Source organism: Bubalus kerabau, chromosome 5 (genome assembly GCF_029407905.1).
Source record: "Bubalus kerabau isolate K-KA32 ecotype Philippines breed swamp buffalo chromosome 5, PCC_UOA_SB_1v2, whole genome shotgun sequence".
Classification (NCBI taxonomy): Eukaryota; Metazoa; Chordata; class Mammalia; order Artiodactyla; family Bovidae; genus Bubalus; species Bubalus kerabau.
The window spans coordinates 100,159,495-100,184,928 of NC_073628.1; the positions used below are offsets into that span (position 1 = coordinate 100,159,495).

A 25,434-nucleotide genomic window follows, 5' to 3' on the forward strand; every position below is an offset into this window, starting at 1 on the left:
TCACGGGAGAACCTTGAAAATACTATACTAAGTGAAAGCAGTCCAACACCAAAGACCAGCTAGCATATGATTTTATGTATAAATATATGAAATGCCCAGAACTGGCAAATTCATTGAAACAGAAAGTAGATTAGTGGCTACCAAGGGCTGGGGGAAAAAGGATTGAGGAGTGATGCTAATGGATATACAGAGCTTCCTTTTGGACTAACAAAAATGTTCTGAAATGATATACTGGTGAAGGCTGCACGATATAGTGAATATTCTAAACTCCACTGAAATGTACACATTTAAACAGGTGTAATTTATGTACAGTTTCAAAGGGTGACTATATATATATATATATATTTTTTTTTTTTTAAACAACTTCAGATCAGATCTGGAAAGTCCTTGAATACTGGACTACAGAGTCCAGGTTTTCTTTTGTACACAACAGGAAGCCATGAACATTTCTAAGGAGGTTGATGGCATAATAGGAGTTGCAGAGACATGTAAGGGGCTTCTCTGGTGGCTCAGATGGTAAAGAATCCACTTGCAATGCAGGAGACCTGGGTTTGTAAGATCCCTGAAAGAGGGCATGTATTATGCACACATGCCTGCATGCTAAGTCACTTCAGTCAGGTATGACTCTTTGAGACCCTATGGGCCCCATAGTGTGCCAGGCTCCTCTGTTCATGGAATTCTCCAGGCAAAAATACTGGAGCGTGTTGCCATTTCCTCCTCCAGGGGATCTTCTTGACCTAGGGATGGAAACTGTTTGGATCTGATAGAAAAACATCTGTCTTACTGGAAATCACTCTTCCTCTTAGTTCCCTTACTTGTCTTCCTGAGGGCTGCTAGCTTGTCTCAGTGTTTTAGCATTTTGAAAGCATCCTCCTCCTCTTCCTGCTCCTCCTCCTCTCCTGATCCTCTTATTCTTTTTTTTTTTTTTAATTTGAAATAACGATTTTATAAAATCCTTCACAGGCTTCCCAGGTGACTCAGTGGTGAAGAATCCGCCTGTCAGGGTGGGAAAAGTGGGTTTGATTCCTGGGTCAAGATGATCCCCTGGAGAAGAGAATGGTAACCCACTCCAGTATTCTTGCCTGGAAAACTCCATGGACAAAGGAGCCTGGCAGGCTACAGTCCATGGGGTCACAAAGAGTCAGATATGACTTATCGACCAAACAACAATAACAACAAAAATCCTCATAGATCACAGCTTCACCCAATGAAGTCACCAGCCACATAAATTCTGTTTCCTTTGTCTCCAGTTCCCCTCCATTTCTTTCTCCTTCTTCCATCTCACCCATGCAGCAGTCAAAAGGGAGTCGAATTGTCCTTGGTTCGACCTGCTGATAATTTGGCCAGACTCATAGCTCCAATGTTCTTTTGCATAATGCCCTCCTCCTCCTCCTCCTCATATCAACTCTTAGGGATCATTTGCAGCTTAGTTACTTCTCTGATGCCTGGATTATCAGCTGCAGTAAATAAATTATAGCTATAGCATCACTAGTACTATAGTGATTAACCCTGTTATTATAGGGTTAAGGGGTAGTAGTTGACAGGAGTGCTGATCTTTCTTTAGAAGTGTGTTTCTGCCCTCAAATCTCAAATATGTTGGTGGTGGTTTACCTGCTAAGTCATGTCCGACTCTTGCAACCCCATGGACTATAGCCGGCCAGGCTCCTCTGTCCATGGGATTCTTCAGGCAAGAATACTGGAGTGGGTTGCTATTTCCTTCTCCAGGGGATCTTCCCAAACCAGGAATCGAACCTGGGTCTCCTACATTGGCATGTTCTTTACCAACTGAGCTACAAGAGAAGCCCGTTGAGGGCTTCAAATACATTGAGGATGCCTTAAAAACTTTGGCAAGGAGAACTGCTATCAAGTGACAAAAATGAGTTTGCCAAAGTCATCTGAAACAAACAAACAAAAATGCCCTAACAGTAGGGGGCTGCTTTTAGTTTGAATTGCGTTATCAAGTCGGGACAGACACTCTAGGAGACTTTAAGGTCACCAAATACCAAGTGAGCTATTATACATCAGAGAGCTGTCTCTGGGGATTTCCCACGAGGCCACGCCCCTCCACTGAGTCACCAAACTCCCCTCTTTGACCTGCAGCTCTTCTCAGCTGCAGATCTCACTGCTCTGAAGATCAAGGAGAAGCAAATTTCTTCAGCAGCCCTGGAATCTCCAGGTTTGTCCATTTGGGGCAGATGGTTGGGGGAGGAGAGGAGGAACCGAGTAGGGATGAGGATGGGAACTTTGTTCCCTTTGTATGTTTCTAGACTTTCTTCCCTTCTGATTTCTAATGACTTTCACTCCACAGCCCATTAAATAAAGACCAGGAACCTGGCCTCTAGAGATTGCTGGACTCTAGTTTTATGACTTCAAATCTCAAAATGAACAAATACATAACTATTAAGAAAGTGTGATAGTGAGTTCAACATTTTAGCAATTAGGTGTTGTAATTCCACACACTGTTTGGACAAAGGAGGAATTTTAATAATGAGGTGTCTGCTCATGGAGCTGAACTGTCAGATTCTCTTTTTAAGGATTGTTATTTCAGTGACAGTAGGCCACTGCCATTGTTGAAATCTAGATGCTAATGCTGAATATCTATGAAAGTCCCCAAAAGTTCTTGCTATTGTTATTTCTGCATTTTGGCAAAGCATGTTGGAAACTGCACTCATAGACTTTGGCAAATCTGCACAAAGCTGTGTGTTTAATCATGCAGGTCTTATCATAGAAGTTTCTATGAATTCACTACCTTTTCTGTGGTATTCCATCATTAATTGCTCTTGAGAACCCCTGAGTTGTGATCTTGTAGAAATGCACAGGTAATAAATAGGTGAACTGTTGATAATTATGAAAGGAGAAACCGCCTCATCCTTGAAACTTTTTACTTTCTATAGAGTGGGTATTTGTGAAACCAGCTACTTTGATTAAAATTCTGTTGGACTCTGCTTGGCTAATAAATCTCTGCAAGATTTCATCATGGGAAATGGCTATTACAACATAGTAGCCACTGTGCTATTGGTCATGAATCTTGAGAGGACACGATCATTGCAGGATTTCTGTAACTGTTCAGCAGGTAAGAACCAAATTATCACGTGTGCTTGATCTGTTGCAAACATGGTTTGGTTAGTCTGGTAGTCAGAGCTAATTAGCTCTGTTTTAATGATCCTTTAAAAAAATTAAACTATAGTTGATTTATAATATTGCATTAGTTTCAGTGTGTTAGCTGCTCAGTCGTGTCTGATTCTACCTCATAGACTGTAGTCCGCCAGGCTCCTCTGTCCATGAAATTCTCTAGGCAAGAATAAGGAGTGGGTAGCTATTCCCTTCTCCAGGGAATCTTCCATGATTCACACACACACACACACACACACACACACACACACACACATGTCTGTGCTTGTGCATGCTAAGTTGCTTCAGTCGTGTCCAACTATTTGTGACCCCATGGACTGTAGCCCACCAGGCTCCTCTGTCCATGGGATTCTCTAGGCAAGAATACTGGAGTAGGTTGACATGCCCTCCTCCAGGGGATCTTTGCAACATATACATATTGCAGTGTATCTATTAATTCCATACTCCTAATTTATCCCGCCCCTCCATTAATATCTTTTATTCATTCATTTACAAATATTTCTTGGATGCTGCATCTTAGCTGTGTGAACATAGCCTTCTCACTTAATCTCTTGTGTCTCAGCTTTGTCATGTAGGGGTGATATGAGCACCTATCATAGGATTGATTGCTGGAAGGACTGTATGATGGGCTTAGATCAGTGCACAGTACAGGAAAAGACCTCAACAAATAGCTTGGTGTATGAGGACAAGTATTCAGACTGGGAGTGCAACAAGGACTAAGCAAGTGGCTTAACAGAGTGAGAAAAGGCTGCTGCTGCTGCTGCTGAGTCGCTTCAGTCATGTCCAACTCTGTGCGACCCTATAGACGGCAGCCCATCAGGCTTCCCCATCCCTGGGATTCTCCAGGCAAGAACACTGGAGTGGGTTGCCATTTCCTTCTCCAGTGCATGAAAGTGAAAAGTGAAAGTGAAGTTGCTCAGTCGTGTCAGACTCAGCGACCCCATGGACTGCAGCCTACCAGGCTCCTCCGTCCATGGGATTTTCCAGGCAAGAGTACTGGAGTGGGTCGCCATTGCCTTCTCAGAGGGAAAAGGCCGACACATTTAAATGTTAGTGTGCCAATAAAGGACATTGATCTCCCCCTTAATCCACTCATACTGGTCTCCCAGATCAATCAAGAGAAACTCTGTTTTATTCAATAGATTAAAAAAACTGTTTTTCTGTTGATTTTTTTGTTGCTCTATCTATACTTCACTGTTTTTAATTCTATGATTACACTTAGGGCAACCTTGCAAATGGATGTTTTGGGGTTTTCTTTGGCTGTATGTGTCTTCATTGCTGTGTGGGCTTTTCTCTAGTTGTGACAAGCAGGGTCTACTCTCGAGTTGCGGTACATAGTCTCATTGTGATGGCTTCTCTTTTTGCAGAGCATGAGCTCTAGGGTACTTGGTTTCAATAGTTGTGGCTCATTGGGCTCTAGAGCACAGGCTCAATAGTTGTGACTCACAGGCTTAGTTGCTCCCAGGCGTGTGGGATCTTCCCAGATCAGGGATCATACCCATATCTCCTGCATTGGAAGGTGGATTCTTTATCACTGAGCCACCAGGGAAGCTCTAAATGGATAATTTAAAACAGTCGATCAACAAATAAAGTGTGTTGCTATGTTACCTAGAAATCGAATCTTTATTTCATATTCTGGTTTTCTTGTGAACCTCATAATACTTCAGGTGATGACTGTCCATTGAAAAATGTGAACAGCTCTTATCTTCCCTTTTTAGGTACTTTCTGTGGGAAAAGCAGTCCAGAGCTTTGCATTTCTTGTCCTTTAAACAGTTTCTCCAGCACAAGTGGACAGAAGTCCTGTGACATATGCAGAAAGTGTGAAGGTATGATTAAAAAATGTAGTCTTTATGCCGATATGTGTTGGGAAGACAAGTTTTTATTCCCTAGTGTACTGATCTTGCTTGAAAGTCTGAAGTGTCAGGTCGACTGATTCCTCTGCCAATAGGCAGGGTCCAGTAAAATAATTTACTGTAAGAGCCAACACTGGTGGATTGAGCATTTTAAATATTAGAGGAAACATTCATTGGACAAGAGAGAATTTTTTTAATAGCAGAATGTAAAATGTCTTCTTTAGTTATAAGCTTTGTACTCTGAGGTCATTGTTCAGTCGCTAAGTCGAGACTAACTCTTATCTGACCCATAAACTGTAGCCCACCAGGTTCCTCTGTCCATGAGATTTCCCAGACAAGAATACTGGAGTGGGTTGCCATTTCCTTTTCCAAGGGATCTTCCCAACCCAGGGATTGAACCTGAGTCTCCTGCATTGCAGGACGATTCTTCACCGCTGAGCCACCAGGAAAGCCCCTGAGCTCATTAAGGAACGTTATAAGTAGAACGAGCATAGTTTGTATTGCAGAACATGAATTTGCTTCCTGCTTTTGGAGATCAAGGGTCGGTGTAACCCTGATGGACTTTGTAGGTATTTTCAGGATCAAGAAGCCGTGTTCCTCCACCAGCAATGCAGAGTGTGAATGCATTCCGGGATTCCACTGCGAAGGGGCAGGATGTTCCATGTGTGAAAAGGACTGTAAACAAGGTCAAGAATTAACAAATGAGGGTAAGTTTCCTCTTGTAGGGTGCAAATTTGTTATCTAGACTTAACATCATTCGCTTAGTTCATGGTCCTTTGATTATAAAACAGATTTGTAGAACCTTTAAGTAATAAATAATGAACCATGGAGTCACATATCTGATATTTGCAAAATTACTTTTAGGTCAATGAAACTAATTTGAGATGACAACATTTTTCACCAGAACCATGCTTTTTCATGCATATACAATACCATACATATAATTAGAATAAAACCTTTAGTCACATTAGGGTTTCATTTCAAGAAAAACTGTTGAACAATCTGTGTAGATTGTATTAAGCTAATAACTTTATTACAGGATTATATTTATCGCATACTGCTCAAGAAGAATTGTTTATCACTAATGAAATTCAGGAAGAATTGTTGAATAATCAGCACAGATCATATTAAATTAATGACTTTATTGTTATGAGATCATGTTCATCTCAGGGAAAGTTTAAAATGATAAAAATGCTTCCTTTTATTATTCCTTTAATTTTTATAAAAGGTTGTAAAGACTGCTCTTTTGGGACTTTTAATGATCGGGAACATGGCATCTGTCGACCTTGGACAGAGTATGTATCATTTCTTTTTGCTTAAAAGTAAAGTGTTGGGTTAACTTTTCCAACTGATGCTTTTAAAATTTTTAGTTAATTAATTATTTTAATTGGAGGATAATTGCTTTACAACGTTCTGTTGTTTTCTGCCATGCATCAACATGATTCAGCCATAGGTATGCATATGTTCCCTCCCTCTTGAACTTCCCTCTCACTCACTGATGCTTTTTTAAACCTGTCAAATGTAAATATTGAGTAACTGTGCAAATAGGCAGCATGGGAATGGTATGAGGTCATTGTGACTGGTTTGCCAAAATGGGCATTTTCTCCAAGAGTAATGCCCAGAACAGCTAAGTCAGATTTGCAGTGGAACTTAGTTACTGTCTGCCCCAAGGGTTCTTCTGTCTCCCTCTAATCTCTTTGCTGCCTCTAACATTTCCTTATTGACCAGTCCATCTTCAAGTGCTCGTGCCAGCACTGATAATGATATAGAAGAGGGTAAAGTATGTTTCCTTTCCTCAGAATGATTAACATAGACTTGGGCAAATAAGACCATCCCAGGCAGTCAAACAGCCAACAGTGTGTTTTGTATGCCTTTGTTCTTTTTGCATTGTATTTTCTTACAAGATCATTTTTATTATTATTTTACATTTACATTCTTATTGTGTTTTACAAAAGTATTGATTCATAGCACATTAGAAAGTTTTGTTTTTTATTTTTGTTTTTTGTCTTTCGACACAAATAGTTCTGAGCAGTGAAGTGACTCTGTGTGGAAAGTGGGACTGAGCTGGCTTTGGGGAATGGGTGGTTCATCTTAGGTAAAGGACAGGGGAGAGACACAGGACAATGATGATGATGGTGATGATGACCACAATCATGTGCTTACTTGTTCAGTCATGCCCGACTCTTTGTGATCCCATAGGCTGTAGCCCACTGGGTCATCTATTCATGGGGATTCTCCAGGCAAGAATACTGGAGTGGGTTGCCATGCCCTCCTCCAGGGGATCTTCACAACCCAGGGGTTGAACCTGGGTCTCTTGCATTGTAGGCAGATTCTCTGATCTGTCATATGCCAACACATAATGAGGTTAGGAGATCCTAACCCTATGAAGGAGACCCAGGGTTCGATCCCTGGGTTAGGAAGATCCCTTCAAGAAGGGAATGGCTACCCACTCCAGTATTCTTGCCTGGGAAATCCCATGGACAGAGGAGCCTGGCTGGCTACAGTCCATGGGGTCGCAAAGAGTCGGACACGACTGAGCAACTAGCACACACACTACTACTACAACCCTATGCTAAGCTGTCTGTCCTTTCTGTGTGCCAGAGATGCTCAAATACACTTAAGAAGGTGGAGGTGACAGACTAACCAGGCAACAGCCTGATGTAGGCTATCATGGGCCAGGGTTCTCCAGACTGGGAAGGAAGAAGAAGCCAGTTAGGCAGGTAGCGTGAGATGGATTGTGGAGAGCCGTGAAAGCCAAGTGAACACTGGAGGAAGCCCGATGTTCAGTGAAGTTTTTCAAAATATCCTTGCTTTGCCTATAAACCCAGATCCACATACCCTTGTCACTAGAACTGCTCAATCAAGTAGAAAATGTCAGTCTTTTAAAATTAGAATGATCTGTACCTGGATTAATTATTTGAACTCTTTTCATTGGACTCTCTAAGCTGTTCTTTGAATGGAAAGGCTGTCCTTGTAAACGGGACGAAGGAAAGTGACGTAGTGTGTGGACCACCATCATCTGACTTCTCTCCAGATACATCCTCCACCATCGTGCCTGCCCCTGGGAGAGAGTCAGGTAGCTGGTTTGTTGCTGTTAAATAAGTGAATGTATCATGGCCATTCTGGTTGGCATCTAAATCACCCCAATGTCCTGATGTCTTGCATGTCAATCTATAGCAGGCACCTCCGACACACCTTCTTTCTCTTACCCTGGCTTCAAGAGACCCATCTCTTTCATCAGTGTTGATTATTTAGTCTGGGTTACATATATTAATGAGCAGAGCAAGGTGAGATTGGATCCAAATAGACACTAACCCCTTTGATCTTGCCAAATAACGATGGTGATAGAGTCCCATGTTTCCTATATCCTAGAAGGCCAAACCAGTTAATTTTGTGGGTCTCTAGAAAATTACTGGGCTTCCCTGGTGGCTCAGTGGTAAAGAATCCACCTGCCAATGCAGGAAATGTGGGTTCAATCCCTGGGCCGGGAAGATCCCCTGGAGAAGGAAATGGCAACCCACTCTAGTATTCTTGCCTGGAGACGTCCATGGACAGAGGAGCCTGGTGGACTACAGTCCATGGGGTCGAAAAAGAGTTGGACATGACTTAGTCACTAAAAATCAACAACAAAGGAACAACATTATTAAGGTTTTTTGTTTTGTTTTTTAAAGTTTTCTTAACAAGCAAGCAGGCAAATTTACTAAAAGAGCTGGTGGGAGATGCCTGAAGCACCTCTTCTCATGGTGAAGAGTTTAAAAATGCAAGTTTACATCAGCATATTTGGAAAATTATATTTTTGCCTCAGTTTTCCTTTTGCTCTTTTTTGTTTTGCAAGCTTTAAACTTTTTATTTTGTATTGGCTATTTTGTTAATAGCCAATTAACAGTGTTGTGGTAGTTTCAGGTGAACATTTAAGGGACTTAGCCGTACATATATACATGTATCCATTCTCCTCCACACCCACCTCCCATCCAGGCTGCCACATAACATTGAGTAGATTTCCATGTGCTATGTAGTAGGACTTATAGCAGTACGTACATAACCTTCCCCAATTCCCTAACTATCCCTTCCTCCCATTCTCCCCACAACCATAAGTTCGTTATCTAAGTCTGTGAGTCTTTTTCTGTTTTGTAAGTAAGTCCATTTGTATCGTCTCTTTTAGATTCCACAGATGAGGGATGTCAGATGATATTTCTCCTTTTGGTCTTTTTCTACAGGTCTCACCTCCCAGATCATCATCTTCTTCCTTGCCCTGACATCAGCTGCCATGCTGTGCCTGGCGTCCTTCATGGTTCTCCGTTTCTCTGTGATTAAACAGGGCAGAAAGAAGCTCCTGTATATATTCAAACAACGTAAGATGAATATAAAAGTGTGAGATATCAGCTTTCTGAGGCTAGATGTTTTGCAGTAGAAAGAAAAAGATGATTTTTTTTTAAATTACAGAAGTTAGGTTAGTATAGCACAGTGGTTATCAAGCGGGACAATTTGGTCCCAAGGGGACACTCAGCAGTGTCAGGAGACAGGTTTGATGGTCAGAGTCTAAGAGGTGGTGGAGGGGGTGCTGTGCTCTGGTATCTAGTGAGCGGAGGTCAGCAATGCTGCTAAAATCCTATATGCACAAGGCAGCCCCACAACAAAGAGAGACCCAGCCGCAAAGGTCCATGGCTGAGGTGGAGAAAGCTCAGTGATGGCAGAACATAGCCCAGAGGTTCTGGAAAAATTACCACTTTAAGTATGCTGCAGCCTTGGACAACTGTGTGTGTGTGTGTGTGTGTGTGTGTGTGTGTGTGTGTGTGTCCACTCAATAGTGAATACAGGACACTGAAAAGAGGAATCAAAAATAACATTGCCCCATCTAGCATGACTTCTCTGGCTGATAAATGACCTTGACCTGAGCTAGACCCACAGCTAGAAGAGGGCCTAGAGAACTAAAAGGGAGTTTGAAGTGGTTTTAATGGGATCAGTTATTAGGACACTGATCTGGATTAAATGAGAATTTCAATGATGGATTCCACTCACTACACAAGATACTATTTCTATAAGGAACTCAGCAAGTGTCTAGCACAGAGTCAATATTCACTAAACGAAAGCTATTAATATTTATTCCAAAAGGCATATAGATGGAGGCAATCTGCATTTTTGATTTTGTGGAGGACAGAACCTTAGATAACAGGAAAGACTTACTAAGAGGAATTCATATACAAGAGGGTCACTCTGAGAGCTCTGTAATGTAGCCCAGGCCATCATAATATGATTAGAGAGTGTCTACTTGTAAGTTGCTAAAAATATAGGAGGATAATTGCTTTATAGTCTTGCATCGGTTTCTGCTATACAAAAACATGAATCAGCCATAGGTATAACATGTCTCCTCCCTCTTGAACCTCCCTCCCACTCCCCACTCCCTCCTTTTTCTCTCAGGTTCCTTGTGTTACAAGCAACTTTCCACTAGCTATCTGTTTTACATAGGATAATGTATATGTTTGGAGTAGGAAATGACAACCCACTTCAGTATTCTTGCCTGGAAAATTCCATGGACAGAGGAGCCTGGCAGGTACAGTCCAGGGTCGCAAAGAGTTGGACAGACTGAGCAGCTAAGCACTCACATATGCAATGCATAAGTGTTAGTATATAGTATTTGTTTTTCTCTTTCTGACTTACTTCACTCTGTATAACAGGCTCAAGGTTCATCCACTTAATAGAACAGACACAAATAAAACAATTATTCTCCAATTAAGAATAATTTTTTTTCTTAAAAAAGGCAAAGACCCTGGAGACAAAATATCAGTAATAATGACATAAAGTCCTGCATTGTCTCAAGAAAATGTCAAAAATATGTATAAATATTTTTTTAAATGTAGGAGGGAAAGAACTAGTAAAGTCTTATCTAAAGATGCAATACACTGATTTGTATAAAGGTTCTTTTCAGAAACAATACAAAATCTTTTCAACATTTTGAAATACACAGAAAAAAATGCATGCATGTAAAGTTTGCATGTATTTGAGCTAAGTTGCTTCAACTGTGTCAGACTTTGTGCAATCCTATGGACTGCAACCTGGCAGGCTCCTCTGTTTAACAAACTGTAAAATGAACACCTGTGTAACCCTACTCATGTCAAGAAATAGAACACACTCTGCTCCCCGGAAGCCCTTCTTGTGTTCCTTCCAGATTAAAAACCCTCTCTCTGCTAGTGCTAACCACATCTAGATTCTTACGGTGTTCACTTCCTTGCTCTTATTTATAGTTTTGCTACCCAAGAACATGGTTTAATTTGGCTGCTTGTGAAGTTCAGACCAGTGGAATCACACTCTATCTGTTCTATATTTTCCTTCCCCCTTTCACTCAACATTGTATCTTTATGATTCATCCATGTGTGGCATTTATCTTGAGTTGATTTCCATTGTTAAATGTTCTTCTATTGAAGGACTGTATCACAGTTTGTTTATCCATTCTAATATTCCTGGACAATTGGGTTGTTTCCAATTTGGGGCTCTTACAGAGAATAATATTTGGATATTTTTGTCTATGTATCTCAGTGTACATAAGTACGTTTCTTTCTTTCCTTTTTTTAAACCTAGCAATAAAGGTGCTGGAATATGTATCTTGGTCCTTCAGTTCAGTTGCTCAGTCATGTCCAACTCTTTGCGACCCCATGGACTGCAGCACACCAGGCTTCCCTGTCTATCACCAACTTGTTCAAACTCATATATAAAACTTATAAAACTTTTTGAGAGTGATAGGAGTCCAATTAGCAGCGTATGAGATTTCTTTTGCGCCAGTCCCTGCTAACACTTAGCATTATCAGACTTCTTAATTTTTATCTGTCTGACGGGTGTGTAGTAGTGTCTCGTGGTTTTAATTTGCATTTCCCTGATTACCGGTGAGATTGAACATCTTTTCATGTTATGTTTGGTCACTAGGATTTCCTCTCCTGCAAATCATCTGATCTTTTGAGCCTTTTCCCATTGGGTTGTTTGTCCTTTTCTTACTAATCTATAGGATTTTTTTAGTCTACTGTTTATGGGCAGCAAATATATTTTCCGATCCTGTGGTTTGTTCTTTGATTCTCTTTTTGAGGTCTTAACCTCTGATTTAAACTTTTAAATTCTCACCGAAACTTCTGATTTAAACAACTATCCGTCCCAGCTTTACCCCAAACTGCAATAAAGGTCTTTATAAAATGGTTTTCAAAAGTATTTATGAGTAATTAGGGAGTTTCAATGAAACTGTCATCCATTTAAAAAAATTTTAGGTTATTTTTTAAAACTTTCAATTTTGAAATAGAGATTCACAGGAAGTTGTAAAGACAGTACAGAAAAGTCGTATGTGCCATTCATGGGGTTACATCATATTTAACTATCTGGTAGCTCAGCTGGTAAAGAATCCTCCTGCAATGCTGGAGACCCTAGAGATCCCCTAGAGAAGGGATAGGATACCCACTCCAGTATTCTTGGGCTTCCCTGCTGGCTCAGATGGTAAAGAATCCGCCTGCAATACGGGAGACCTGAGTTCAATCCCTTGGTTGGCAAGATCCCCTGGAAGGGGACATGGCAACCCAGTCCAGTATTCTTGCCTGGAGAATCCCCATGGACAGAGGAGCCTGGCAGGTTAGAGTCCATAGTGTCGCAGAGTTGGACATGACCGAGTGACTAAGGACAGCACAGCACACAGCACATAATGTGAAAACCAGGCAGCTGACTGGTACACTGTGTGTGCTTATTTTTTGTGTATGTGTACGCTCAGTTGCTCGGCTGTGTCTCTTTGTGACTCCCAGGGACTGAAGCCCACCGGGCTCCTCTAACCATGGGATTCTCTCAGCAAGAATACTGGAGAGGGTTGCCATTTTTTCCTCCAGGGGATCTTCCTGACCCAGGGATCGAACCCACATCTCCTGCATCTCCTGCTGGCAGGTGAATTCTTTACCATGAGCCACCTGGGTTTAGTGTATGTCATTTTATCACACGTGTAGACTGGTGAAACCAGCAGCACAATCAAAATGCAGAACTATTCCATGACTATTACATTAGCGCTGTTATGAATAATCATGTACAGGACTTGTGTGGACATAAGCATACATATCTTGAAGATAAATGCCCAGGAGTGCAATTACTGGGTCATATGATAAGTATGTGTTCATTCTTTAAAGAAACTGCTAAACACTTTTCCACAGGAGTTGTATCATTTAACATTCCACCAGCAAGGTGTGAGAGATCCAGTTTTTCCTCATCTTTGTCAGCATTTTGTATTGTTGCAATTTTTAATTTCAGTTGTTTGAATAGATATGCACTAATATCTCAATGTGGGCTTAATTTGCCTTTCCCTAAAGGCTGAACATTTTTCATGCACTTATTTTCCATCTATCAGTCTTCTTCACTGAAATGTTCCTTCATGTCTTTTACCCATTTTCTAATTAGATTGCCTATCTTTTGACATTTGAGCTATTTTTTAAAGTTCCAAGATATGAGTCTTTTATCAGATATGAGGTTTGTAAATATATTCTCCAGTCTGTCACTTGCCTTTTCATCCTCTTCACATGATCTTCTGCAGAGAAAAACTTTTTAATTTTGATGAAGTCCAACTGGCCACTTTTTAAATTTATGGGACTACATCTAAGAACTCTTTATTAAGTCCTAGATCTCAAAGATTTAGACTTTCTCCTATGTCATATGCTAAATGTTTTGCATTTAAATATACGTTTCATTTTTAGTTAAGTTCTATATAAGGTGTGAGAGTTTCAGGTCAATATTTTTAAATTATTATTATTTTTGCCTATGGGTGGCCAATGGTTTCAGCATCATTTATTGAAAAGATTATTCTGCTTCCATTGAATTAATATTGCATTTTTGCAAAAACTCAGTTGGCTGTGCTTGTGTGAGGACTATTTCTGGTTTCTCTCTTCTCTTCCATTGGCCTGTGTGTTTTTCCTTCTGCCAACGCCACACAGTCTTGGTTACTGTAGCTGTGAAAAGTCTTGAAATTAAGTATAGGGTAGAATGAGTCCTCACACATTATTCTTCTCTTTCAAGATTGTTTTAGCTATTCTAGTTCATGAAGATAATTTTAGGATAATCATATCTCTATCTACAAAAAGTCAGCTGGGATTCTGATAGCAATTGTGTTAAATCTGTACATCAGTTCAGGAAGAATTGAGATCTTTCCTATGTTAACTATTCCAATCCATGAACACAGTGTGTCTCTCCATTTATGTATATTTGCTTTGATTACTTTCATCAGTGCTTTGTAGTTTTCAGCATACAAGTCCTGCACATGTTTTTTAAATTTGGGCCTTAATATTTAAATTTTACAATTGCAAATGATATTTTATCTTAAATTTTGTTTTTTGACATGTTCATTGCTAGTGTATAGAAATACAGTTGGTTTTTTTGTACTTGGAGGTTTGTCCTGTGATTTTGCTGAACTTGCTTACTAGTTCTAGGGTATTTTGTAGATTTCTTGGGATTTTTTACGTAGATCATAGTGTCATCTACAAAAAAAAAAAAGTTTTGTGTTTTTTCATTTCCAATCTATATGGCTTTTATTTCTTTTCTTGCCTTATTGTGCTAATTAGAATGTCCAGGACTATGTTGAGTCATAGTGGTCAAAGTGGATATCATTGCCTGCAAAAAAAAAAAAAAAACAAAAAAAAAACTCTCAGGGCAAAAGTATTTCGTCTTTCATAAAGTATGATGTGAGTTACAGATTTTTAGTAGATATTCTTTATTAAGTTGAGAAAGTGCTCTGAAGATTTTTTTTAAATCATGAATTAGTGCTAAATTTTGACAGGTGCTTTTTTGGTATCAATTGATTTGATTATGTGATTTTTCTTTAGCCTATTGAGATGGTGAATTCTATGGACTGATTTTTGAATTTCAAACTAACCTTACATCCCTGGATTAAAGTCCACTTAGTTATAGTATATAATTATTTTATATATGTCTGAATTCTCTTCATTAATATTTTGTTAAGAATTTTGCAGCCATATTCATGAAGAATATTGCCCTGTGGTTTTCTTTTCTTGTACTGTCTTTGTCTGATTTTGGTATCAAGGTAATATTGACTTCCTCAAATAAGTTGGGGCTTATTCCCAACTTATTCTGTTTTCTGGAAGAGGTTGTGTAGAACTGGTGTCAGTTCTTCATTAAATAGCTTTGTCTAGTGAAGCTATCTGAACATGGAGCTTTCTTTTTGAGGCTTCTTAATTACAAATTCAATTTCCTTAATAGGCCACTGAAGTTATTTAATTCATATTGAGTGAATTATGATAGTTTATGTTTTTTGAGGACTTGGTCCGTTTCATCGAAGTTGTCAAATTTATGTGCTTAAGTTACTTATACTACTCCCTTATATCCTTTTGTTGTATACAGGTCGGTAGTGATATTACCTACTGATACTGGTAATGTGTGCCATTCTCCTTTTTTCTGAATACGTTTTGGTAGAGATTTCTCAATTTTATTGATCTTTTCAAAGAACCATCTCTTTGTTTCATTGATTTTCTTTGTCGTTCTATTTTCAATTTCACCAATTTCTGCTTTTACCTTTATTATCTCCTTTTTTCTGCTTGCCTTGGATTTATTTTGTTCTTTTTCTATTTAGATGGTAGTTATGTTATTGGTTTGAGAGTTTTCCTCTTTCTATTATAAGAACTTCCTCTTATAAGAACTTCCTATTATAAGTATCCTCAGTACTAAATTAGCTGTGTCCACACATTTTGATATGTTGTTTTCCATTTTCTTTCAGTTCAGTGTATTTTTGTGTGTTTCTCTTGATTATTTAATAGTGTGGTTTTTAGTTTCCTAGTATTTGGTGATTTTTTTGTTTTCTTTCTGTTGTTGATGTCTATTTTGATTCCATTATAGTAAGAGGACACCCTCTGTGTGATTTCTTTTAAATTTGCTGAAGTTTGATTCGTGGTCCAGGTCATGGTCTGTCTTGGTCTTTTTTCTATTATTGTTGTTCAGTCACTCAGTTGTGTCCAACTCTTTGTGACCCCATGGACTGCAACCCTCTAAGTTCCCCGTTCTTTGCCATCTCCTGGAGCTTGCTCAAACTCATGTCCATTGACTTGGTGATGCCATCCAGCCATCTCATCCTCTGTTGTCCCCTTCTCCTCCTGCCTTCAATATTTCCCAGCATCAGGGTCTTTTCTAATGAGTCTGTTCTTGGCATCAGGTGGCCAAAGTATTGGAGTTTCAGCTTCAGCATCAGTCCTTCCAATGAACATTTAGGATTGACTTTAGGATTGACTGGTTTGATCTTCTTGCAGTCCAAAGGACTTTCAAGAGTTTTCTCCAACCATCACAGTTCAAAAGCATCAATTCTTCAGTGCTCAGCCTTCTTTATAGTCCAACTCTCACATCCATAATGACCTCTGGAAAAACCATAGCTTGACTATACAGACTTTTGTCAGCAAAGTAATATCTCTGCTTTTTAATGTGTCATCTAGATGTCAGCTTTTCTCCCAGGTAGCATCTTTTTAATTTCATGGCTGCAGTCACCATCTGCAGTGATTTTGGAGCCCAAGAAAATAAAGTCTGTCACTGTTTCCATTGTTTCCCCATCTATTTGCCATGAAGTGGTGGGACCAGATGCCATGATCTTTGTTTTTTGAATGTTGAGTTTTGAGCCAGCTTTTCCACTTTCCTCTTTCACCTTTTTCAAAAGGCTCTTTAGTTCCTTTTTGCTTTCTGCCTTAAGGGTGGTGTCATCTGCATATCTGAGGTTATTGATATTCCTGGCAATCTTGATTCTGGCTTGTGCTTCATCAAGCCTGGCATTTCTCATGATGTACTCTGCATATAAGTTAAATAAGCAGAGTGACAATATACAGCCTTGATGTCCTCCTTTAGACACTTGAAAAGGTGGATAGACTGTACTATAAATATAAATTTAATCCTGTTGATTGATAATGTTGCTGAATTCTTCTATATCATTTCTGATTTCCTGTCAAGTTGTTCTATCAACTCTTGGAAGAATGCCATTTAATTCTTCAAATATAATTGTGAATTTGTATATTTCTCTTTTCAGTTTTATCAGTTTTGCTTCACCTATTTTGTAGCTCTGTTGCTTGTTGTATACATATTTAGTACTGCCATGCTTTCTTGGTGAATTGACTCTTAATTATGTAAGCTCCCTCTCTGTTTCTGGTAGTTTTCTTTGTTCTGAAGTCTACTTTATCTGATAGTAATATAGCCACCCTTGCTTTTTAAAAATTTATAATATACATGGTATATCTTTTTGCATCCTTTTACTTTCAACCTTCCTATATTTTTATATCTGAAATAAATTTCTTATAAATAACATATAATGGTCACACTACTAATTTCTGTCATCTTTTGATTGGTATATTTTTAAAATGTACATTTAATATAATTACTTATATGTTAGGACTAAAGATGTTATTTTATTTTTGTTTTCTGTTTTCTTTCTCTGGCTTTCATTAGAAATTCACTGTCGTTTTTGGCTCTTCCCCTCTAAGTGATGTGTTACTTCCCTCTGGCTGCTTTCAAGATTTCTTTTTGTTTTCAGAACTTAAATTGAAATGTGTCTTGGTGTGGATTTCCTTGGATAGTCCTGTTCAGGATTCACTTAGCTTCCTAAATCTGTAGATTTAAGCCTTTTTCTAGATTTGGCAAATTTTCAGCCATTATTTCTTCAAATACTTTTTCAACCCTACTCCCTTTCTCTTCTTCTTCAAGGACTCCAGTGACATCAATATTAGTTTATTGTTGTTTTTTTCCCCTATAGTCCCACGTGTCCCTGAAGCTCTGTTCACTTTTTCCCCAGTCTTTTCTCTCTGTTCAGATGTGGTAATGATTCTTTCCTTTCCTTCTTCTCTATTCTTGTGCTGAACCCATTCACTGATATTTTAAGTTTTGGTTATTGTAATTTTTCAGTTATAAAATTGCTACCTGATTCTTTTCTAAGATCTGGTATTTATTTTTCATTTGTTTCCAGTGTGTTCCCAATTGCTTGTTGAAGCATCCATCTTTTTGATGGCTACTTTAATATCCTTGCCAGATAACTCTAATATCTACATCACCTAGACCTCCTCAGGATGGTATCCTTGTTATTGCTAGACATGTGTGGTGGTTTGGGCTCCCCATTAAGCCTCTACTAATAAGACTCTGGCTAGGTTGAGGGACTTTGTTCCTGCTCCCCACATGGCTTCCACTGATAATAAGTGGATGGGATTGGGGGTGACCTTGATACTGTGAGTGGTGATGAAGTCCTAACTCTCCACTAGGACTCCTCTGATGCCACCCTAATAGGTATGGGCCAGTGAGCCTTGATAGCACTTGGTAAGAGTGTAAGTCTAAGTGCTCTACTGGGTCTTAGTGGTGGGCTTGGGTGTGGGACCACTTTTATTAGTCTACTTTTATAGTTCCCAGTCCAGGGCATATGAAGCAGAAAGAATACCCAGGGAACTTAAGGCCATAGCTCCTTGGGTTCCAAGATCCTTAACTGGTCTACTTTCTTGCCACCTTTCAGGTTCTTCTTATGTTTGTTATATAAAAGGTCCAGCATTTTCAGCAATACTTAGCAGGAAGAATAGAAGAAAGTATGATTACTCTGTCTTTCCAGAATCAAATTTTCATTTAAAAATTAATCTTTGATGCTATTTCAAAAGGAAAAAGACATCTCATTGGGAATCCTGGGTATCTTGCCAATTTTTAAAAGATCTTGGAGATGGTGTGCTTGTTGAGCTTTGATTATTTTTTTACAGTTAAAAAGCATATAAAGTTGGGGTAGGGCCTTTTGCTTTGTCAGGGTATAAAAATATACCTACATATATATTTATATATATATATTTTAACTGATACTATATTATGTATAGTATATATATATATATATATATATATATATATATATATATATATATTTAACTGATATACCTATATATATGGGCTTCCCCTGTGGCTCAGTGGTAAAGAATCTGCCTGCCAATTCAGGAGATATAGTTTCAATCCTTGAGTTGGGAAGTTCTCCTGGAGAAGGAAATGACAACCCACTCCAGTATTCTTGCCAGGGAAATCTCATGGACAGAGGAGCCTGGCAGGCTATAATCCATGGGGTTGCAAAGAGTCGGACATAACATATATATATATTTATATGTGTATATATATATATTGATGGACTTGGGTGTGAGGCCACAGTCATATATGTGTGTGTGTGTTAGCTATATATAAATTTTAATATATATTTTAGAATTGCAAGTTAATCAGCAATAGCACAAATAACTTTACACTAACATGTAAATGAAAATCTGGAAGCGAGTGCATAAATCAGTTCTTTACTTACTAATCGATGGAAGCAGTAGGAGTATATTTAACATCTCAGAGTCATAAGCATAAGCATTTCATTCAAAAGAAACCATCTAATGTGTAATCTAAGTAACCCTCATGACTAAAACATGTGCTGCTGAATTGAAACTGCAATCATGTGTGGCATATGACTAATTTTATGCTATAATGACTCATGCTCAAGACAGTTTTTAGTTTTTGTGGACACTAAAGAAACTAGTTTGTTCAGGACCAATAAAACAGTACTAGGTAAAAAGAAAAAAAATTTTAAATAATCCTGAAAAATTTTATATTTGCTATAACCTCTCTGGCTGATGAGTTTGTTCAAACTAAAGCTGAGAATGTTTGCTGTTTAGAGATATTCTGCAAATGGGATTTATGGAAAATGGATGTTAAATGATTAAAACAGACAATTAAAGATAACTCTTTTAAATTACCTTTTAGCATTTATGAGACCAGTACAAACAGCCCAAGAGGAAGATGCCTGCAGCTGCCGATTTCCAGAAGAAGAGGAAGGAGAGTGTGAACTGTGAAGATGTGTTGGGACTCTCTTGAGAAGAATCGCAGGAGAAATATGAAGGATCCCACTATTGTACTTTCTAAAACATCATTCCAGATCACACCCAGGATTACCCCAACAAACTTTTCCTAAATGCTAGTGAATTGGTCTTTGAAGATGTACCACTTTTAACAGAACAGAAAAATGGGACAGAACTGGTGGTGAAGGGGGCATTTTGTACATACTGCTTAAGAGGTTCAGGCTAGTTTTCTTGAAACCAAGAGAAGTATATTTTAAATTTAATCATGGAACCCAATGGTGCAGCTAAAATGATAATCAAAATCAGTTCTATTTTTTTTTCTGGTGCTCATATGAAGTGTGTCAATAAGCCGTAAGATGCAGACAATATCCCCGACCAGATTTTCCATTGGTTCAAGCATCCTCAACAAGGGCCTCCTCCACTGTCGGGAGAAAGAATGATGACAATCATCGTCATGGCCCAAGTTTGGGATCAAGAGCAAAAAAATGAAAAAAAAAAAAAAAAAAAAAGGCAGACCTTGGGACTTCCCTGGTGGTGTAGCAGTCAAGACTCCATACTCCCAATGCAGAGGGCACAGGTTTGATCACTGGTTGGGGAGCTAAGATTCCCTCATGCTGTGTGATGCAGTCAAAAACAAACAAAAAGGGAAAAAAAGAAAAAAAGCAGACCTTGATGAAGAGTTCTGAAAAGAATCCATGGGTATCCTGTGGTCCTCTCCATCTTCACATCTTCTGCCTTTGTCCTACTCCCCTCTGAGTCACAACTTACTTTTTTATATTCTTAAAAAACTTAAACCGTAATATTTGATACACATAAACTAGGAGACCCACGAACACATCACCCGACCAAGCAAGAGTTGCCAAACTCCCATGGGCCAAATCTGAGATGCCGTGTGCCTTCATATGGTTTTACATGTATAAATAGTTAAAAGCAAATCAAAATAAGAATATTATCTCATGACACATAAAATTAGCTGAAACTCAAATTTTGGAGTCTGTAAGTAGGTTTTTTGGAAAACACAAGCCACCCGCAGGTGCCCTTTGCATTACAACAACAGAGTTGAGTAGTTGTGACAGAGACTGCATGGCTCACAAAGCCTAGAATATTTAATAACTGACATATAGGGTCAAAGTCAGGATCAGAGCATCCATCCTTGTGCCCCTTCCCTCCTTCATCTCCTATCTACCTCCCCACCCCAAACCCAGAAACTTCTCCCAGGAATGTTGTCTATCATTTTCCTGCCTTTAACAGACCCATTTATCACATAAATATGTACCCCACAATTAGTTTACTTACTTTTGTTTGTTATTGACCTTTATGAAAATGGTATTATGCTATATGGAAACTTACTGTGCTTTAACCACTGGAAAGTATATTTATAAGACTCACTCATGTTATTTTGTGTAGCTAGAATGCTTTCATTTTGACTGCTATATAGTCTTGCAAATATACTATTATTTATCAAATCCACTCTGAACTACAGGACATTTGGGTTGTTTCCAGGTTTTTTTTTTTTAATAATTATGGAAAACATTGCTATGAATGTTCTTTTGTATGTTTCCCATTGATGAGTGTCTCTAGGGAAACTTCCTTATAGTAAGAATTTCTGGATTTTAAGGCATTTGAATGTTCAACTTTATGAGCTAGTACCCATATCAGTAAGGATGTGCTAAATTACGCAGAAAGAACAAGTGACCCCACCTCCAAAGTCTTAATGGGTCACAACCACACAAAAGAGGTACACTTCCGGCTGTCATGATATGCCCACTGCAGGCTGGCTGTGACTCTGTCCCATGTTATCTCACTCTGGGATTTAGGTGTATAAGTCCCAGAGCACCTTCTCCTTGGAACACTGACCTGCTCGTGGCAAAGAAACACAGGTCACTTTGCTCATATTTAGTTGACTAGATTCTAACTGTAAGAAAAAGTCATGCAGCCAACTATGGGTAACTACAGGGCGGAAAGTATAATCCTCACACAGGGAGGGGCAGCAAATATTTCTGAGCAATAAAGCGTCTTCTGCAGGGCTGAACCGCTTTTCACTGCGGTTGTTCTAATTTGTGCTCCTGTCAGCAGTGTAGGAGCACCCCTTACGTTTCATCCTTGCCACCCTCGGGTATTTTCAGAGTCTTAATTTTGCCAACCCAGGGAGTTTAGGATGGCATCTTACCATGCTCTTATTTTGCATTTCCTTCATTACTAATGGGTATCTTGTCACATTTTTATACCAATTTTTTTCTTTTTTGAGAAATGCTAAGCCGTCGTTTTATTATTGATTCATAGAAGTTCTTTACATAGTCTTGATAATAATCTTCCATTACTTATATGTGTTATAAATACCTGCTTTATTTGCAATTTTTTCTCTTTTTGTAGTGTCTCTCTTTGTCTTGACAGTAATAAGAGGTAAAGTTCTTAATTTAATATGGTTAAATTTACAACTCTTTTACTAGTTAACATTTCTTTGGCGTCCTGGTTAAAGAAATCTTTTGCTCCGCCAATAGCATAAAGATCTTTCCCCACATTTTATTGTAAAAGTTTTAAGTTTTGTTTCTTGTATTTCATTCTAATCAATCAGGAAAAATTTTTGTGAATGCTATGAGTAATGATCCAATTTTGAGTTTTTTATATGGATAACCATCAGTCCCAGTATCAATTAATCAATAGGCCATTTTTTTCCTTATGGATCTGTAGTACACCTCTGTCATTTCCTAAATTTCCCTCTATCTATGAGTGTTTTCTGGGATCTCTATTCTATTCCATTGACCAATTTGTCTGTCCTGTGCCAATACACACTGTCTTTGTTATATTAGTTTAATAATAGCTCTTGATACTTGGCAGGACAAGTCTTTGATGTTCTTCAATAAAGTTTCATAAAATTTCTCTATAAATTGTACAGCTTTTGTTAGATTTATCTCTTGATTCATTGTTGTTGCTTTTTAAATGATTTTGTTTTTTATTGGAGTAGAGAGATGTCATTGATTTTCTTATATTACTTTCTAACCAGTCTCTTTCTGAAACTTACCTATTATTTTTAGTAGTATGTATGTGGATTCTTTCAAGTTTCCTATATAGACATGTTATTTGTGATAATAATAGTTTCTTCCTTTTCTAGTCTTTTATACTTTATTTCATTTGCTTGATGTGCTGCTTGGCTTCATGCCAGGACCTCCAGTACAGTGTAATATAGTCTTTTTAAAGTCTTATTTATAGAGGATACTTTCAGGGTATTATTATTTCTTTGGTAAATATACTCGATCAGATTGAGGAAGTTCCCTTCTATTCCTGGTTTGTGAAGAGGGCTAGTTTCCATTTTATAATCGGGAAAAGGTGTTGAATTACATCAAATGATTTTTCTGGAAAGAAAAAGGGCATTTGATTGTAGATAACTCAGCCAATGGTTCTGTCATGTTGATTTGGATCTAAACTTCAGTCACATTCCAAGAAAATTTCTGCCTGAAAGAAATTGAATGCAGCAACAGGTATAATAATAAGTATTCCTTCTTCCCCCTTAACATATGCTTTGGTGTTTGATGTAACAAAGGTGGCACTTGTGGTAAAGAATCCACCTGCCAATACAAGAGGCACAAGAGATGCAGGTTCGACTCCTGATTGGGAAGATCCCCTGGAAAAGGAAATGGCACCCCACTGCAGTATTCTTGCCTGGAGAATCCCATAGACAAAGGAGCTTGGCGGCCACAGTCCACGGGGTCGCAAAGTGTCAGATACAACTGAACCCAGCACACAGCAAAGAATATGTGTTCGGAAAACATTTGCTATTTTAATTTAAGTCAAGGAAGTACCTCCCATTAGCTTTTTCTTTACTATTTTGGTAAGAGTTTGTTGTTTATAGTAAAAGACTGTAATGTTTGTGGAGGATTTTCTGAAACTTTCTAGGAAATCTCATCAAACCCATGAAAAAGTAACAATGGGCATGATTAGTCTTCCAGAATGAGAACATTTGAGATATGATTTGGACACTTTGACCAACTCTGAATGGCTCATAGGCAGTCTCTGGCTGTTAATTTTGGGAACCTGACGAGGATGCTTCAGGCAAGAGTCCTGTTAACCCGGTATCCTGGCAAGAATAAGAGAACAGTTTGGTGGTACAGTCCTTTGAAAATAAGAGGCAGGGACACCCTGGAAATCCAGTCGTTAAGTCTCCATGCTTCCACAGCAGGGAACATGGGTTTGATTCCTGGTCAGGGAACTAAGATCCCACATGTTGTGCAGTGTGGCCAAAAGGTATAAATGAACGAAGTGGTATAAAATAAGAGGCAAAGCAAAGCTGAGGGATTTTACCAGTGCTGCTTCAGAACAGAGTTAGGTGTAATATTTTTCTCTCTCTTCCAAACTACAACGCTAAATTCCAACATGGCTTTCACTCTCCACTTTGGTGCCTTTGTGTTTAATTCTCTGTTGCCCATTATCCATAAACACAGAGGGACTGATCATGCCCCGCAGGCTTGGGTCACCCAAGATACCTCATCTGTCCTAGATTGTAAACACAGAAAATCCACAATTTATTCTACTTATCTGACCTAGGCTGTGTTTATTACACAGACTGTACCACACTTTTATCATAGTATATTTTGGCATAAAGTCTAAATGGTATAAATGAAAAACACAGGAACTTGGGGGTATGAGTCATCTTTCCCCCTAAATGACAGTTAACGAAGAATGAAAATCAAGACAGAACTTAGTGATCCCCTTTTGGGACAGAACTTAGTGATCCCCTTTGGGGATTAATTTAGGAAATCCACTAGTTAAGTTGAATAGAAGTTGCTCTGGTCAAAAGAAATTAACCTATTTAGGGATGGACAAGTTGGAAACAGTCTTCCAAGTGTTTCAAAACAAGCCTTGGTGACTTCTGAAGCAAATTTTGATTTTCTCCTCTGGTGGCAGGTGTCAGTCTGATGGAAACTTCTGATATGAGGGGCACTGGGTGGCTCTAATGTGTGCCTCCCTCCTCTGCAGAGCAGAGCTTTCCACTGTGGGTAGGTGTACACTCAGACCACAGAGGGTGTGAGTTATGTGCGGTCTGTGTGTGGTGGGGCCAGCAGCGCAATCATTACGTATGTCTTTTTAAAAGGGCTCTATAAAAAGCCTAAAATAAAATGGACTCTATAATAAAACATACACTGATTGCTTTCACAGGAAAAAGGAATACCTAAGAAAATTCCTAGTTTAAAAAATGTCTATATCCCTTGCAATGTCAAATCATAAAGGCTAATAGTGAATTGATGTGATATTCTTTTTTTTATTAAAATTTTTTTAATTGGAGGTTAATTACTTTACAATATTGTATTGGTTTTGCCATACGTCAACATGAATCCGCCACAGGTGTACACGTGTTCCCCATCCCGAACCCCCTTATCTTTAGTCATGGTGAGCAGGGGCTACTCTTCGTTGTGGTACACGGGCTTCTCATTTCGGTGGCTTCTCTTGTTGCAGAGCACAGGCTCTAGGGCACGTGGGCTTCGGTAGTCGCAGCTCACAGGCTCTAAAGCAGGCACGGGGTCAGTTATTGTGGCACACGGGCTTAGTTGCTCTGAGGCACATGGGATCTTCCCAGACCAGGACTCAAACCTGTGTCCTCTACCTTGACAGGCAGA

General features: G+C 38.9%; 1 protein-coding gene across 2 annotated transcripts; it reads left to right on the forward strand.

The window, feature by feature from the left end:
* Positions 1-2,114: 2,114 nt before the first annotated feature.
* TNFRSF9 (TNF receptor superfamily member 9) lies at positions 2,115-20,459 on the forward strand. Of its 2 annotated transcripts, none has more exons than XM_055583604.1 (8): positions 2,115-2,176; positions 2,895-3,073; positions 4,851-4,958; positions 5,555-5,692; positions 6,214-6,280; positions 7,931-8,061; positions 9,203-9,337; positions 19,728-20,459. In XM_055583604.1, the coding sequence occupies exons 2-8, from the start codon at positions 2,977-2,979 to the stop codon at positions 19,814-19,816; spliced, it is 765 nt and encodes a 254-aa protein (XP_055439579.1). In that variant the 5' UTR covers positions 2,115-2,176; positions 2,895-2,976; the 3' UTR covers positions 19,817-20,459. The 2 variants fall into 2 exon arrangements, with proteins under 2 accessions (XP_055439579.1, XP_055439578.1); XM_055583603.1 differs by having other exon boundaries at positions 9,203-9,356; positions 19,728-19,838.
* Positions 20,460-25,434: the final 4,975 nt, after the last annotated feature.